At 42.9% G+C, this 15,267-nt stretch overlaps 1 protein-coding gene across 2 annotated transcripts in view; it reads right to left on the bottom strand.

The window, feature by feature from the left end:
* Positions 1-15,267, bottom strand: part of PPARD (peroxisome proliferator activated receptor delta) — a 598,118-nt gene that overhangs the window by 168,560 nt on the left and 414,291 nt on the right. For both annotated transcript variants that reach the window (XM_044076576.1, XM_044076577.1), the window contains exon 3: positions 11,801-11,919. In XM_044076576.1, the coding sequence (XP_043932511.1) occupies positions 11,801-11,919 (119 nt within the window). The remainder of the gene's footprint in view (positions 1-11,800; positions 11,920-15,267) is intronic.

Genomic DNA, 15,267 nt, shown 5'->3' with positions numbered 1-15,267 from the left:
AAGATAGGCCTCTGTCCAGCATCTCAGTTAGGTATTGTAAAATCTGAGGAATATTTGGTACAAACTTGTCAATTCCTTGTTTCTGGTTCCAAGCACAGAATCTCTTTCATTTTTCTGCATAAGTTTTTCTTGTACTGGGCCTTCTGGTCTCCAAAATAACATCCATTACAGCTTTGAAGAGAGGAATGTTCTGAATGGCTACATTATCCACCATGCTGCCAGATTTAAGGTCCTGAGTTGGCTGTGCAGGATCTGATTGTTTTGCTGGGTCAGTAAGTGAGAAGTTTGATGCAATGTCCAGGCTTGACCTTGAGACAAGTTTTTTAGGATTGGGTACCAGTGCTGGCATGGCCAGTCTGGGGCAATCAGTATAATTTTTGGCTTCTCTTGTCTGACCTTTAGGAGTACCTTAGAGAGGAGAGGCAGTGCAGGAAAGGCATATACTGTTAGGTTTTTCCAGCTGAAGGATAGGGCATCCACTTTCCATGCTTGCTTGTGATAAGTCCTTGTGCAGAATCTCTGTAGTTGGCAGTTGTGAGGGGAAGCAAATAGATCTATGTCTGGGCATCCCCATTTCCTTGTTATCATGCTGAAGACTTGTGGATCCAGTTTCCACTCGTGGGGATCCATGAGGTTTCTGCTTAGTTCGTCTGCCAGCATATTTATTTTTCCTGGCAGGAATTGTGCTTGCAGGTGAACTTGATAAGTCAATGTTGTGTCCCACAAAGTCATGGCTTGTCTGCAGAGGGGGTAGGAATGTGTGCCTCCCTGCTTGTTTATGTACCACATGACTGTAGTATTGTCCGTCTTTATCAGTAGTTGTCCTGGATGAAGTAGACCCTTGAAAGCTGTCAGGGCATTCTGAACAGCTAATATCTCTTTTTGATTGATATGAAGATGCATCTGGCTTGCCCCCAGGTATAATCTGAAGCATCCGTTGTTAGTGTCTGCCTGGCTGTGGGTAAAGTGAATGGCTGTCCCTTGTTGTGGTGACAGGTCTGTGCCCACCATCAAAACTCCTGTTGCAGGTAGGGAATGAGGGTAATTAATGTTTCCAGGCTGTGGCAATGTTGAGTATAAACACTTTTTAGATACCATTGTAGTTTCCTCATATGCAGTCTGGCACATGGAATTAGCAGAATGCAGGATGCCATGAAGCCCAAAGCCTGCAGAATTTTTCTTGCAGATAACTGGGTCTTTGTTGCCAATATTTTGAAGTAAGAAGTCAGTTGCCTTTGTTTGTCTGGTGTGAGATAAGCCATCTGGGCAGTTGTAATTAAACTTGCACCCAGGAATATTATCTCTTGAGAGGGTACTAGTTTTGATTTCTTTTCGTTTACTGTGTACTCTAGGCAAATTAGTAATCTTTTTACAAACTCCAGATGCTTTAGTAGAATGTCTTTGTTCTCTGCTTGAATAAGGCAGTCGTCCAAGTAAGGATATATTTGAATTCCTCTTTGTCTGCAAAATGCAATTACTGGTGCCAGGCATTTTGTGAAGACCCTGGCAACAGTAGATAAGCCAAAGGGCAGTGCAGAGAATTGGTAGTGCATTGAGCCAGCTATGAATCTGAGGTATCTTCTGCAAGATTGTCTGATTTGGACATGCAGGTTATGCCTCTTTTAGGTCCAAAGTTATGAGCCAAGCCTTCTTGCCCAGCATGGGCAGTAGCTGCTGCAGAGTCAACATTTTGAATTTTGGAACGTCCAGAAATGTGTTTAGAATAGACAGGTCCAGTATTGGTCTCCAGGCTTTGTCCTTTCTGGGCACCAAAAAAGTCTAGAGTAAAATCCTTGTCCCTGCTCTTGTTGTGGTACTCGCTGAATGGCCCTCATATCCATGAGGGATGAAACTTGCTTTTGTGCCTCTGCCCATTGATTGTGTGGCAGGTCTGGCATACCTTTTGCCCTTGGCAGGGTGTGAAAGTGGAACCTGTAGCCCTGAGACACTATGTTCAAGACCCATTTGTCCTGGGTGATCATGTGCCAATTTTGTGAAAAAAAGTGCTAGTTTTCCCCTTAAGGGGGCTGCCAAAAGATAAGTGCTTGGTTCTGGCAGAGGACAGTCATTGGGACTGTTTCCTGTATAGATGTGCTTTGTCTTCTCCACTTTTGGAGGTAGAAGCACCCCATTGTTTAGGCCTGTATGAGCCTTGGGGCTGGGATCTGCCTCTGGGGCGTCTGTATCTGCCTCTTTGTGGCCTGTCTGACACTGGAAAGGACCATTTTTTTGTAGGCCAGTTCCTGCTAAGTCTGGGTGGCTGTAAGAAATCCTAAACTGTCTGCATAGATTTTGCTTTGTCCTCCATTTTCTTCAACACCTCTTCTGCTTTAACACCAAAATATCATGCTGTAATGGAGCATCTCTAATAATTTTGCTTTAACATGATCAGGCAGATTCTGTTCCTTTAACCAAGCATGTCGCCTAATGACAGAACCCGTAACAGCAGCCCTGCAAGAGGCCTCCAGAGAATCAAAACCACATTGCAAAGTATGCTTTCCCACTTGTTCAGTTGCATGCAATAAATCCTGCATTTCTATGTTTTCTGCACAATCAGGATTTGTTAACATTTTCTGTTTAAGCAGTGACAATAAGTATTGCTGATATTTAAGCATATAAAATTGACAATTTAAAGCCCTCACAGCCAAGGTAGCAGACGTGTAAACCTTTTTTCCCCATCTGTCCAGCGCCCTTGAATCCCTATCAGAGGGGATAGGGCTTTTTGCAGGGGAAGCCTTGACCCCTTTGGGACCTTGAGAAACAGTTTCTGGGTCAGCAGCAGGGTTTTTACAAAGAAATTTATGTGAATTTGGAACCATGTAGTATCTGTCTGGCTTAACAGGTGCAGGGGGTAAAAGAGTCAGGGGACAGGCCGGACTCTGAAAATATCATCTACAATGTCTAAAACAGGAGGGATAGCAAGAGGCCCGTGCTGAGGTAGCAAAAGAAAATCTCTAAGCCTTTTCTTAGATTCTGAGTAGTCTTGGCTCTCCCAGTGGAAGTGGTCCCTCATGGTATGCAGGGTTTCCCCAAAAGAAAAATCCTAGGAGAGGAGGCTGAAGGGATAGATTCTTCAGCATCGGAATCCTCATAGGGAGGGAGAGAGTATTCTTGGTCAGAAGAGGAACCAGAGGAAATGGAAAACTGATCTGAAGATTCATATTCTGTCTCTTGCCTAGGCCTCTTCTCAGGAGGAGGATGGGAACCCCTGATCAAAATAATTAGGTCTTCAGCCATTTTGAGCATCTGTTTTTTAGGCATGGAGGCCTGTCCATGAGCTTGCTGCACTTGTTTCTTTGTCTTTAGTGGTGCTTTAGTCTTTGCCTTTGGAGCTGTAGTCAGTTTTATATATAACTGTGTAGGCCTGAAAACACCCTCAGAAGCCAAAGCCTGCTCAGCGGCTCCAGTCTCATCTGAGGGAATATTCTCCAAGTGTCCAATACCTTGAGTTTCCAGAGGCCTAGTCTGCTCCACGTGGGAGTCAGAAGCAGCCTGCGGCTCTGAGGTAGCGGGCGTCAGGGGCTGCGAAAGCTCCTTACTGAGAATCGGCGACTGGCTTAGAAGAAGCCTCGTCGTCAGTTTTGGAACTCGGATGCCTGTCCTTTTCCTTGCGTTTGTTATGAATTGCGGTAGTCGGATGGCTATCTGATGACATGGTGTAATTAAATCTTTGGCCAGAGTAATGAAATGCAAAATCGTACTGACGCTTAATAGTGCGTTGGTTAAATCTTGCACAAAATCTGCAATTAGCTACATCGTGATCAGGGCCTAGGCAAGGAATACAATAAGAATGGAAGTCCTTATGAGGTATTTGCTTCCCACAAGAAATGCAATTATTAACTTTTTCTGACATCGGTCTGGAGCAAGAAAAAAGTTTCCGCAATGGGGTACTTCGCTTTAAATGAAGACTTCGGATCTGAAATTCGAACACGAAAATCTCAGGAGTCAGCCGACCGGCACTTGAGAACCGCTTCTGCTTCGGTCACCGCGCAGCAAGAAAGACTGAAGAAAATGGCGTCGGCTGCATCTTTTATACCCCTGGCGCACTGATGTCAGGGAAGAGGCGACAGCAACCGACGCCGGACCAGGACTTTGGAATTCAGGCCAACTGTAGGTAGCCTGCCAGCAGGATAACCCAAGAGTAATGACTGCAACAGTGAAACACGATGAACATCATCCCCTTCCAAAAAAAGGATAAGGTATCTACCTTCCAAACTAGAGGACCTGGGACTCTGGCACAAAAAAAAAGTTGTCTGTTCAGAGGGGAAGCAAATACATCTATTTGAGGAGTACCCCGCTGGTGGACAATGTCCTGAAACACATCCCTGTTAGGCATCCATTCAAGGGATTGAGTTAACGACCTGCTCAGAGTCTACCGCAATATTTTGACTGAGGGAATGTAAACTGCCTGAAGTGTCACTTGATACTGGACAGCAAGTTCCCACACCAGGATAGCCAACCGGTAAAGATGAGAAGATCTTGTCCCCCCTGTTTTCTTACATACCGCATCACTGTGGTACTGTCTTGTAAACACCTTGAGAGGTCTCAGGGAGAAAAGAGGATGAAAAGCCTGAACATCCAGTGGAAGACCTCTCATCTCTTTGACACTGATGTGCTCTTTCTGTTGAAGAGATGACCAAACACCTGCACTTTTAGGGAGCCAAATGCTGCTCTCCATCCCACATCTAAAGCATCTGTGAACAGCTCCTGAGAGGGAAGAGAGGGATGAAAAGGGAGCCCTGGACTTGGAGACAACTGCTGAATCCATCAAAGAAGTTCCTTCTTGAGACAAGGCAGAAGAGGAAGTACAATTCAAAGGTATGTGCATGTTGAAGCCAAACTGACTTCAGAAACGACTGAAACTTTCTCATGTACAGTTTTGCCAGAGGGAGCATAGGAATGGTGGAGGCCATGAACCCCTGAGCTCTCAGAAATTCCCTGGCTGTTAGTGAAGCCAGCACAGACACAGTCTGGATCCTGCACCCCAGAAAAACATGGTCCTGAGAAACAGTCAGAAAATACTTTTTTTTAAGTTTATTGTGAATCTCAGGCTATGCAGAAGGGAAATGGCAAAAAAGATCTCTAAGGAAAGACTTTGATCCCCTGAAGCCTGCAAAAAGCAATCACAGGAGTAAGGCAACTTTGGAGCAGTAGAAAGGCCAAAGAGTGAAGCAAAGAACTGAAAATGCTAGCAAGCAACAAAGAAATGTAAAAACTTCCTGAAAAGATGATGAATAGGGATATGGAGATAAGCATCCTTGAGATCCAGAGACACCATATAAGCCAGAGGAAGCAAAAAAGAGGGAATAATGCCTGAAGGGACAGCATTCGAAAGGAGGGCACCTTGAGAAAAATGTTTAGATGAAAGAGATCTAGAAATGGTCTCCAGGTACCCTCTTTCCTGGTTACTAGAAACATCCTGGAGTAAAATCTCCTCCTCCTTTGGGACACAGTTACCTCTTGAATAGTACCCAGAGTCAAAAGATCTAAAAGCACCCTGGAAAGGACAGCAATTCCTGAGGGGGCTGAGGAATTCCTATAAAAGGGGAAAGAGATTTCCGACCATGAAATACCCCTGCCAGATAATGGATAGAACCCAGGAATCCTGAGTAATATTTAGCCAAACAGGAAGATAGATGCGAAGAGAAAGAGTAACGTGGCTGGGAAGAATAGAATAATCAGGCAGCACCTGGTTTAACAGGAAAAGGAGACTTCTGAGGCACAGAAGTCTGAGTAGCCTTTGCAGGAGGAGACCACCTGCCACCCTTTTTACCTTTAGAAGGAGGGCGAATTTGCCTGCGAACAAATGCTGGCTTATTGGGGTAATTTCTCTGAAAGTTAGGCACATAAGAAACCAACATGTTTAAGTTCCTGTAAAGCCTTAACTTTACCCTGAAAGGACTTAAACAAAGCAGCAGCAGTTTCGCCAAACAAGTGTTTATTACCTAGAGGGGAATCCATCGACTTAGCCTTAATATCATCACGCAAAAATTGAAGCCAAAGCCAAGAGTACCTCATCATCTCTGACCCAAACGCAGCAGCACTAGAGGAAGCATCTGCTGCATCAGATCTACACTTGATGGAATGATGACCCACCTGGGAAAAAGTCCCAGCAGGGATAGAGCAGAAAGTTTACCCTCAGAGTCTTGAGAATCAGAAATAACCTGACAAGCCTGAGATAGAAGAACCAACACATACCTGGACTTATGAGTCTGATAATTAATGGCCTTAAAAGCAAAGGCAGCCAAGGTACAAACCTTCTTATCTAGCCTTTCCATGGTTCTGTTATCTTTATCCGAAGGCAGTAACTTGTGCGAATGAAGCAATTGAGAGGGGTTGTCAGAAACTAAAGACAACACTGAGGGGTCAACAGCATGACACTTGTACAAAAAGTTACAGTGCTCAGGAACCCTATAAGGTTACTTGGGAGCAGGGGGGGGGGCTGAGAATCTGGAGCTTTAGAGGCATTGGAAAACACATCCAACAAAGCAGCGGGAATACCAGAAGATTTAGGAGATTCCATTTGCAGCAATGCATACCTCTTATGGATTTCAGAGCCCTGAGCATAATCCCATTTAAAAAAAAACTCCATCATCCTGGAGACTGTGTCTCCAAAATAAATCTCTTAAAAGGGAGTATCAGGATTGGTAGATTCCTCTTCCTCTGACCCATAGTCCAAAGGATAAGGAATTTAAGAAGAGTAAGCAAGGGATTCCTCATTAGAACACAACTCCTCCTAATCCTGTTCCCTGGGCTTTTTAAGTGGAGTAGAGGACCAAGGGGGGAGGTGGAACAGAAACACCCTGAGGAGGTTTTGATGCCAAAGTATTAAACAAACCCTGAGTGAAGGCCAGCCACTCACTCTGTGGATCCTTAGGGGCAGAAGAAACACATTTAGTTTTTTGATTTTCTTTAATGGGATGTCTGCCTTATAAAACTTGGAGGGCTCTGATCCAGGACGGCATTCAATAACGGTATTAGGGACTTCTTCCCTAACTAAAATCTGAGGAACACTCCTAGGCCCCTCGGAAATAATCAACCGTGGTTCCCCTGAACGTCCGAAACAGATGTCTGCAAAGCCTCCATGGACATACTTAACGCCAGACCCCCATCGGCCTCCAACCCAGTTGCGGCAGAGGAATCAGACAACAAAGCTGGTGAACCTCCAGGCATTCACTCACCTTGGGAGAAATGTCTGGCAGAGGCTGGACAGTGGAAGATTCCGGCCTAACTTCTTCCCTGACGGCTGTCCCTTTGGGTGGGAAGTTCTACAACGGCTCGGAAACAAGCGATGGAATGTAGCCATTCACACTAATGATCTAAAGATGGCGTTCGGACTGGCAGCAAAGAAGTTCTGGGGATGGTACATCCAGATGTCACCTTTATGCCCCACACTATGCGAGGAGCACACGTGTGACTTTAAAGCAACCTAAGGCTTGGGTATACTGCCAGGACATTGGACTGCCCTAGGCAACAGTGACATAGAAAGGACATCTTATGACACACCTAGTCAGCATTATGGCTTTGACATAACAGCATACCTAGCAACTGTTTAGCATACCTGTAGGTACCTGTAATGATGACAATTAAATACAGTCAGGATAGAAAGTGGTCTCTCGCTTGATAATCTTCTTTTAGATTTTAATTTATTTATTTTTAATTCTCTCCGTTTATGTTACTTTTTTATGCAGTGTCAGCCATGCTGTCTTCCTCTATGCCTGGCTCTCCACCAGGAAACTGAACATGCCCTCACTGGCATTTGGCAATCAATCACCGACAGCAAGGGTGTTTTTGCTCAGTCTGATGACACTACCAGTGGGTCACAATTTGTTTCCCAGCAGAAGCTGAAGGAGGTCATGGAGGAGTTTTGTGGACCAGTGGCTTGACATCTGAACTAACTTCTTGAGGACCTTGTTTGTGTGACTAGCAGAGTCATGTCACTGCCTAGTGTGCCATCTGAGGCAGTGGCCAGTGGGCAGCATGGCCGTGGTGATAAATGATCTCTGTTTAGGTCATGCCAAGGAAGCAACAGGAAGATCAAGAGAGGAACCCTTATCATATCTCCAGTCCTGGTGTTCCTCTTCCTTACAGGTCACTTGGCACCTCTGTTTGCAGTCCAATCTTCTGCAAAACCACTTACCCTGCTTCTGTTGATGGGAGTGTCTATCTTACTGTCTATCCTTTTTTCAGCACCTCCCCTTTTGGTCTTTGTCTACATTTTACTTTTGTTTGATTCCTTGCTTCCATATCTATACTCTCTTTCCATCCTTTGACTTCATTTTGCTCATCTACCCTTTTGCATGAAAAAAAGGGGGACTGTCCCAATCCTCAAAAAGAAAAAAAAAGTAGACTCTTCCTTCCCTTCTCCCACACTTTCCTTCCCTGCCCCGTTCTGTATGTTCCTCTGCTTGCTCTTCACCATGTTTAATTTTCCTGTACTTCCATTTCCTTCCCATTTATTATTAATATTATTATTACTACAGAGGATTATGACCGGATCACCAATTGTAACAGGTTTACTATGTGTTCCAGACAGCCAAGCTCAAGAGGTGACCCTTTGTATCAAAGTTTAAGAGGTGCATCTGTGCATCCAACGAATGTTGACAATGTAATCGATGAACTAGTCTGATGTCAAAAGGGCACCCTACCGAAATCTTTACCCTTGCATTAGTGAGTGCCATATGATTAAAGAGACTGAAAATACAGAAGAAAAGTGAATACCAAACATCGCTCTTCTCCTTTAAACTTTGTTTTTGCAGGGGACGAGTCCCTCCAAACCTATATATACCAACACCAAGACTGCTGTACCTTGGAAAAAAGGGAATATTCCATCTCTTGTACTTAGTATTTTAAGTCCAGGTTTCAACCATTAGTTCGCCAATGCAGGCCCTGAGATTTCAGATAATTACTATCTAAACACTTGGGTTTACAGGTAGTTATTAGGAATGCAGTCCATAAGATCACTGACGAGCCTAGATCAATTTCCTAATTACCCCAGAACCTTATCTGGTTAAGTGACTTGCTCAAATTCAGACACTGGGCAAATGGAGCCTAAAGGATTCTAGCCATGGACTACAGGAAGCAGCTCATTAAGCGGTCATAGTCTTAATCCTCTGCATTAACTACCAGAGAGGCAGGAGAGTAAAACCTGGAGCTAGCTCAAAAGTGCAGCCTTACAACAAGACCCATTTCACTCTTTCTATTACTGCTACACAGTATGACAAATATCACTGTTTACATATCTAAAGTCACATTAGATATCTATGAACATTTTTTTTATTGTGGTAGAGTGGTCCAAACAGGTAGTGACAACAGCAGTTAAACTGTGATGTCTTTCGGCAGTCCTTACACTGACCATCAGCTCTCCGCCAAAGTCACCCAAATGGTCCATTTGTTATCCTTCAACTTCCAAGGGTGAAGACTGGATGAATCGGGGACAGACTATCATCCTGCAAGCTGGATGGATTTTCTGTCCTGACCTCCCCTTGCCAGTTCCAGGTTCATATGGCGCTTTCCTGACAAGAGTGGTGAATGTCCTCAACCCTGTGGTCACACGGCTATCTTAAGGCTCCTCCCTCCAGCAGGGGTGTGCAATGTGACAGTACAAGGTTCCACTGTGACTCTGCAGTAGCACGCTGACTATACTACAGTACTGTCCCATCCTAACCCGGTGCACTCTCTGCCATGTTCTCCTGCAGTAGCACACTGACTATACTACAGTACTGTCCCATCCTGACCTGGTGCGCTCTCTAGCATGTTCTCCTGTAACCCTGACAACAAAGCAGCTACACTTCTCCTTGGCACACATTCCTCAGCCCTCCCTCCTCCCTGAGACAAGCAAACAGGCCTGGCTTTTCCTTTCTCTCCTTCCCCTCATCAACTCCGCCAGTGCAGGGTCTACTCATCGAACTGTGGTCGCCCGAGTCACAGGCAGGGTTCCTTCCATCTATCTACAGAGTCGACACTCTGGAAGCAATGCCCTGCTTTTCAGTTTTCTTTCATAAACATTACAAGTTAAACTGAGCTGACATGTATGAAGAAGTACCCATGCTTATGAATTAGCAGAGTGGCACAGAGACAGTATTTTTATATGAAATAACAAAAACAGTTTACATACAAGTACTTGCTAACAGTATACTAATACTGAAATCAGCCAGTTGATTGTATGTACTTACAACAAAGCACTGTGGCTTATACAAATGAAACACCCAAACAAAAGGTAATACATATTTCTGCTTACTTTTACAAGATTACAAGTATCACGTTATACACCTTCTTTTGTGTGGGCGTACAGGCAGGTATGCAAAGCAGGTTATATACTTAGTTTTAGTTTTGCTTCTGAACCCCCAAAAGAAATGCTGCATCTTTTCCTTATGAAGATCACTTTTTGAGGCATATGTAAACAACTTTGCTATTACTTCATGAAGACAAGTCAGAAAGCTAACATACACACTGCCTAAATCACAATTATGAACTGTCAAAGTAAAGAATATGCAGGCACTTTTTAAGCTGTTCCCATGATAAAATTAACATATTTATGTTAACGGTTTCAGTACAGCATGCTGTGGATGCAAGGATAAAATTAACATATTTATGTTAACGGTTTCAGTACAGCATGCTGTGGATGCAAGGATAACATTAACATATTTATGTTAACGGTTTCAGTACAGCATGCTGTGGATGCAAGGATAACATTAACATATTTATGTTAACGGTTTCAGTACAGCATGCTGTGGATGCAAGGATAACATTAACATATTTATGTTAACGGTTTCAGTACAGCACGCTGTGGATGCAAGGATAACATTAACATATTTATGTTAACGGTTTCAGTACAGCATGCTGTGGATGCAAGATTTGTTTTGATACAAAACTCTATTGAATCTTTTACTTCTTTCACATTGATAAGTGGCTGTACTGCCTTCCACTTAGCCACCTCCAAGTGTAAAATTATATGCATTACTGTCTGGGAAGACAACAATTTTTTTTCTGCAGTACCTCATATTTCTTTTCTTTACTGGCCACACATCTTTGTAGTTCACATTCTGTGCAATCCAGTACTCGGCAATGACAGTCTGGCAGCACACAGGATTAAGGCTATGAGCTGTATCAAGCTGCTTCCTGTAGTGCAGAGTTTGAATGCCTCAACCTCAATTCACCTACTGCACGACTCTGATCAAGTGACTAAACAGACAGTGCTCTGGGATAAATACAAACATGAGCTAGGCTCCTCAGTGTTCTCCTGGACCATTTACCAAAGAACAAATACTTTTTTTTAAAGGATTTGGCCCTAAATATCTATGGCAAAGGTACAGAGATCTCATTTTGTCAAGTCTGCCCCTGCAAATCCCCTCAACAAAGGACTTTACATCCCCCACCCACTTTGCCCCAACCACCCTACCAACTACTAGAAACATGGACTAGGCTGAAATGCTTTTGGGGAAGAGAGGCAAACTCAGCAAAATGTGATTTCAGAGCTTGTGCTACATAATCAGGGCTGCTCCGATTTTAAAGTGACTCAGAAGAGGAATCTAGGACATACATTTCTTCTGTGGGGCGAGAGGGAATTAATAAAACAAAATAGCCAAGCACAGTTAACCTTCCTTCATAACCCAGAACATTAAACACACATCTATGAACATGTTTATACACATTAATGAGATCTTCATTCGTATGACATGTAGGCTAGGCACCCTACTGAAAAAGGAACTGCAACTGTTGAACAAAATTTAAGTAATTTAGCCGTCTGCTCAATCAGACTATTATTCTAGAACTGCTTTGACTAGCCAAGAAGACTTACCTTGCAGCCCTCACAGGCATGTACTCCATAGTGGAAACCAGAAGCTTTATCTCCACAAACCTTGCACTCTACAGACAGCCCGCTAACCAGCATCTCATCCAGACCCATGGTGATGTGATCTAAACAATGACAAATAAGTATTTTTAAAACCTACTGAGGTACAAAGAGTCAGAATACAAAGTCAAACAAAATTTTCACTACATTCATCTAGTGACTATAAAAGTGTTGCCTTGATTACAGATAGCTAGATCGGCCACAAAAGCATGGTGCCTCCATTTAGTTAGGCATGAAAAAATAGTCACCAAGTATTCAATCAGTATACCATGCCTTCCAGAAAAATTGTGAAGGACACCCACAGAACCAGAATTACTCACTTGGATTAAAACTGTTGTTTTTATCTTTCACCTGCCACTGACTAATGATCAAAGCACTAAATTACAGGTTTAAATGTTACCTGAAATGAAGGTTCAATATGTACTCTTAAACCACGCTCATTACTATAGAATAGTCAAATTAATTCTTATCACAGGATTGGTTACGCCAAGGCTTTAATAATGAGCAAATTTTAATACTGAGAAACTGGTTGAGTTTCAGCTTTTACCATGCTCTGTTTGTGATGAATGCAACTGCTCAAAGAAACAAGACTTAAATAAAAAAGATATTAAGGAACATCAAATGTTCCAGAAACTGAATGCAATGTAAAAATCTCTACAGTTAGACAGTTGATATTCTAAGAACTGGGTTATCTAACTTCCAGTAAGAACTTGACTACCCAAAGATGAAAATAATACCCTATTACCAAACTAGACTTCAGTGTCTAGGCCGTAAGATGAAAAGAACAGAGTGCTTTCTCTTTCTTTAGAAAAGAATGATCATATCAGAAAGAAAGCATTTGATCGGTTCTTCCATGCTGATGAGAACCAAGAAACAGGACTGCCTTGCACTGGAAGGAGTGATGTGAACTGCATGAACTCCTTTCTCTTCCTGACCCCAAAAAGGCCTTCGGAGTCAAGGGAACAAACTGTATGCACCCTTACAATGTTGTCAGTGCAGTTTCTTGTGTGGTCCCAAACCTTGGGAAGCTAAGAGTTTTCTACATATGACCATTAATGTCTGAAAAGCCTGCCTACTGACCAAGTACTATTGGTTTAAACAAACTGGATAAGCTAGGTTGTCTGCCCGCATGGTACTTTGGCATGGTAGATGCACTGATCCCACAGCTGCAAGGCAGACCTGCAAAGCAGGAACATTCTTGTTCTGAGATGCATGTTTATGTATCACAGGACTGCAGTGTAGTAAGCAACTACCTTCAGAACCACCATTTAAACACAAGTCTTAAAGACTTAGAAAACCAATCTCAGAGCTAGAGCTCCTTCAAAGTGATGTCAACTCCTTTATGAGAGGGAGCTTGTGTCTAATGAACTGTGAAGGACTTGTAATGAGCTCTCAAACCACAGTGCAACAGTCATCAAGATGCGAGTGGGAAAGGGTCACATGTACTTAGATTTGGACTGGTCAGTGTTGTCTAACATTCATATGAACACTGTGAAATATAATCGGGCTCTGACGTCAAGAAAGAACTGAAAATATGTGGCCAGCCAGCAAACCTGGACACTGGAGGGGAGGAAGTCCACCAGACCAAAAGGAGGGGATTGGAGTCTCTGGTATTTGGGTTATCCAATAGCTTCCATAGCAGGAAATCCTAAGAAGTTATTAGTGCAACAATGAAAAACAACTGTTTACAGCTCACAGCCTTAACCCTCTACACCAAGGCAGAACATGAACATAAGACACTCAACACTTCATCCCAAGGTAGAAATCTCACTGTAGGTACTAATACAGCTGACAGCTCAGCACATGCAGTTTTCCTCGGCTGGGATCACAATACACCACACCCTCTCTGCCTCTTTAGTTCTAGATCAAGCATGCAAGTGCTAAAAGCACAAAAAACATAACAGATGTCTGTTTCATGCAGCCAGAGCTCTACTCCCAGATCAGGCATTATAGCAAGCAGGCATAACTTTCATATCTGACACTGATGAACGTCTGCAGGAAGTACTGGGATGCAGTCACTTATCTTCTTGCACATGTGGCTGGATGCCACATTAAAATGCACTCACTTATCTTCTTGCACATCTGGCTGGCTGCTATATTAAAATACAATCTTATCAGTAAAGCCCTCAGGAGACCTTGATCGGGAAAATACATTTCCAAACAAGGAGACTTTGCAAACACAGGAAAAAAAAAATCAATGTAGCCATTTCTGAAAATTTTCAGAGTAAAGCAGAAGAAGTTGTAAAGAGTGTTCTGCCAATAAAGGCATCCCTGAATAATGCACCTTATACAGGATGTAATAGTTGCCCATCTGCAAATGAATACAAAATGCTATACTGTTTAAAATCTAGCCTGACAGCAGCACACAAGTGACCTTCATCCCACCATGATTTGTAGGGAGGAACATAAAAGCTACCGACCTCCAAGTCATCACAACCATGGCACAAACTATGAAAACTAATAATCCTGTGTATTTCTAAGCCCCATTAAACTAAAGTGTGGCCGGTGACTAAGTACATGGTTAAGGATTTATGTCTCAAATATAAGCAATAGCTATGAAATATCAAATTTCTAACGGCAAATAAAACAATGAATACTGCATTTTAAAACAAAACAAAAAAAAACTATAGCTTCATTCAAAGCCTACAGAAAACTAGCACATTTTTTTCCTGGGGGGGTAGCCCCTCTGTGCACTCCACAACTCCTTATTTAAATACAGCAACACCACAATTCTGCAGAAAGAGCAATGAATACCTGCAATAAAAGCCTATCTCACTGCAATAGTTAAAACGTGCAACCACAAGTTAGTTAAACTGGAACTGCAATGGCAATTCCGTAAACTGTAAAACATTAAAAACACATTTCATTCGCACACAGACACACGCACACGCACACACACACACACACACACACACACACACACACACACACACACACACACAGGTGCACATGCATACACACACAAAAACAGAACTTTGAATAAAATGGTCTTTGAGAGAAAGACACTCCCCTGTAATCGATCATACATGTTGTAGCAAACTGGTTCAGAGATACGAGTGGTCTCCTAAACCAGCAATATTTAGAAGCTATGAAAAGTAATTCTATCCTTCAGACATGCAGGATAAGGAGACAGAACAAAAGGGACAGAAATCAAAAATTTTGGGGTAGAGTTAATTGCCACTAAAGAGCTACAGCCAACAGACAGCAAACCTTAATCCCGCTAAAATAACTCTTTAGAGAATTTAAAAACTGCCTATAAAAGGCAAAGATGGCCCACGAGCGGCTATATGTCTGAAGACACTTAAGGGTTTGGTATGCCTGAAAGAATAACTTAAAGGAATATAGGGGCACAGAGTCCCACATACAAAAACAGTAAAAACTGGGCTTCCTACTGAATTGTTTTCACCTGAAAT

This window comes from Protopterus annectens, chromosome 7.part0, assembly GCF_019279795.1.
Source record: "Protopterus annectens isolate FY-2018-M chromosome 7.part0, PAN1.0, whole genome shotgun sequence".
Taxonomy (NCBI): Eukaryota; Metazoa; Chordata; order Ceratodontiformes; family Protopteridae; genus Protopterus; species Protopterus annectens.
The sequence above is the reverse complement of the archived record's forward strand: the minus strand, read 5'-3'. Positions and strand labels throughout refer to the sequence as shown.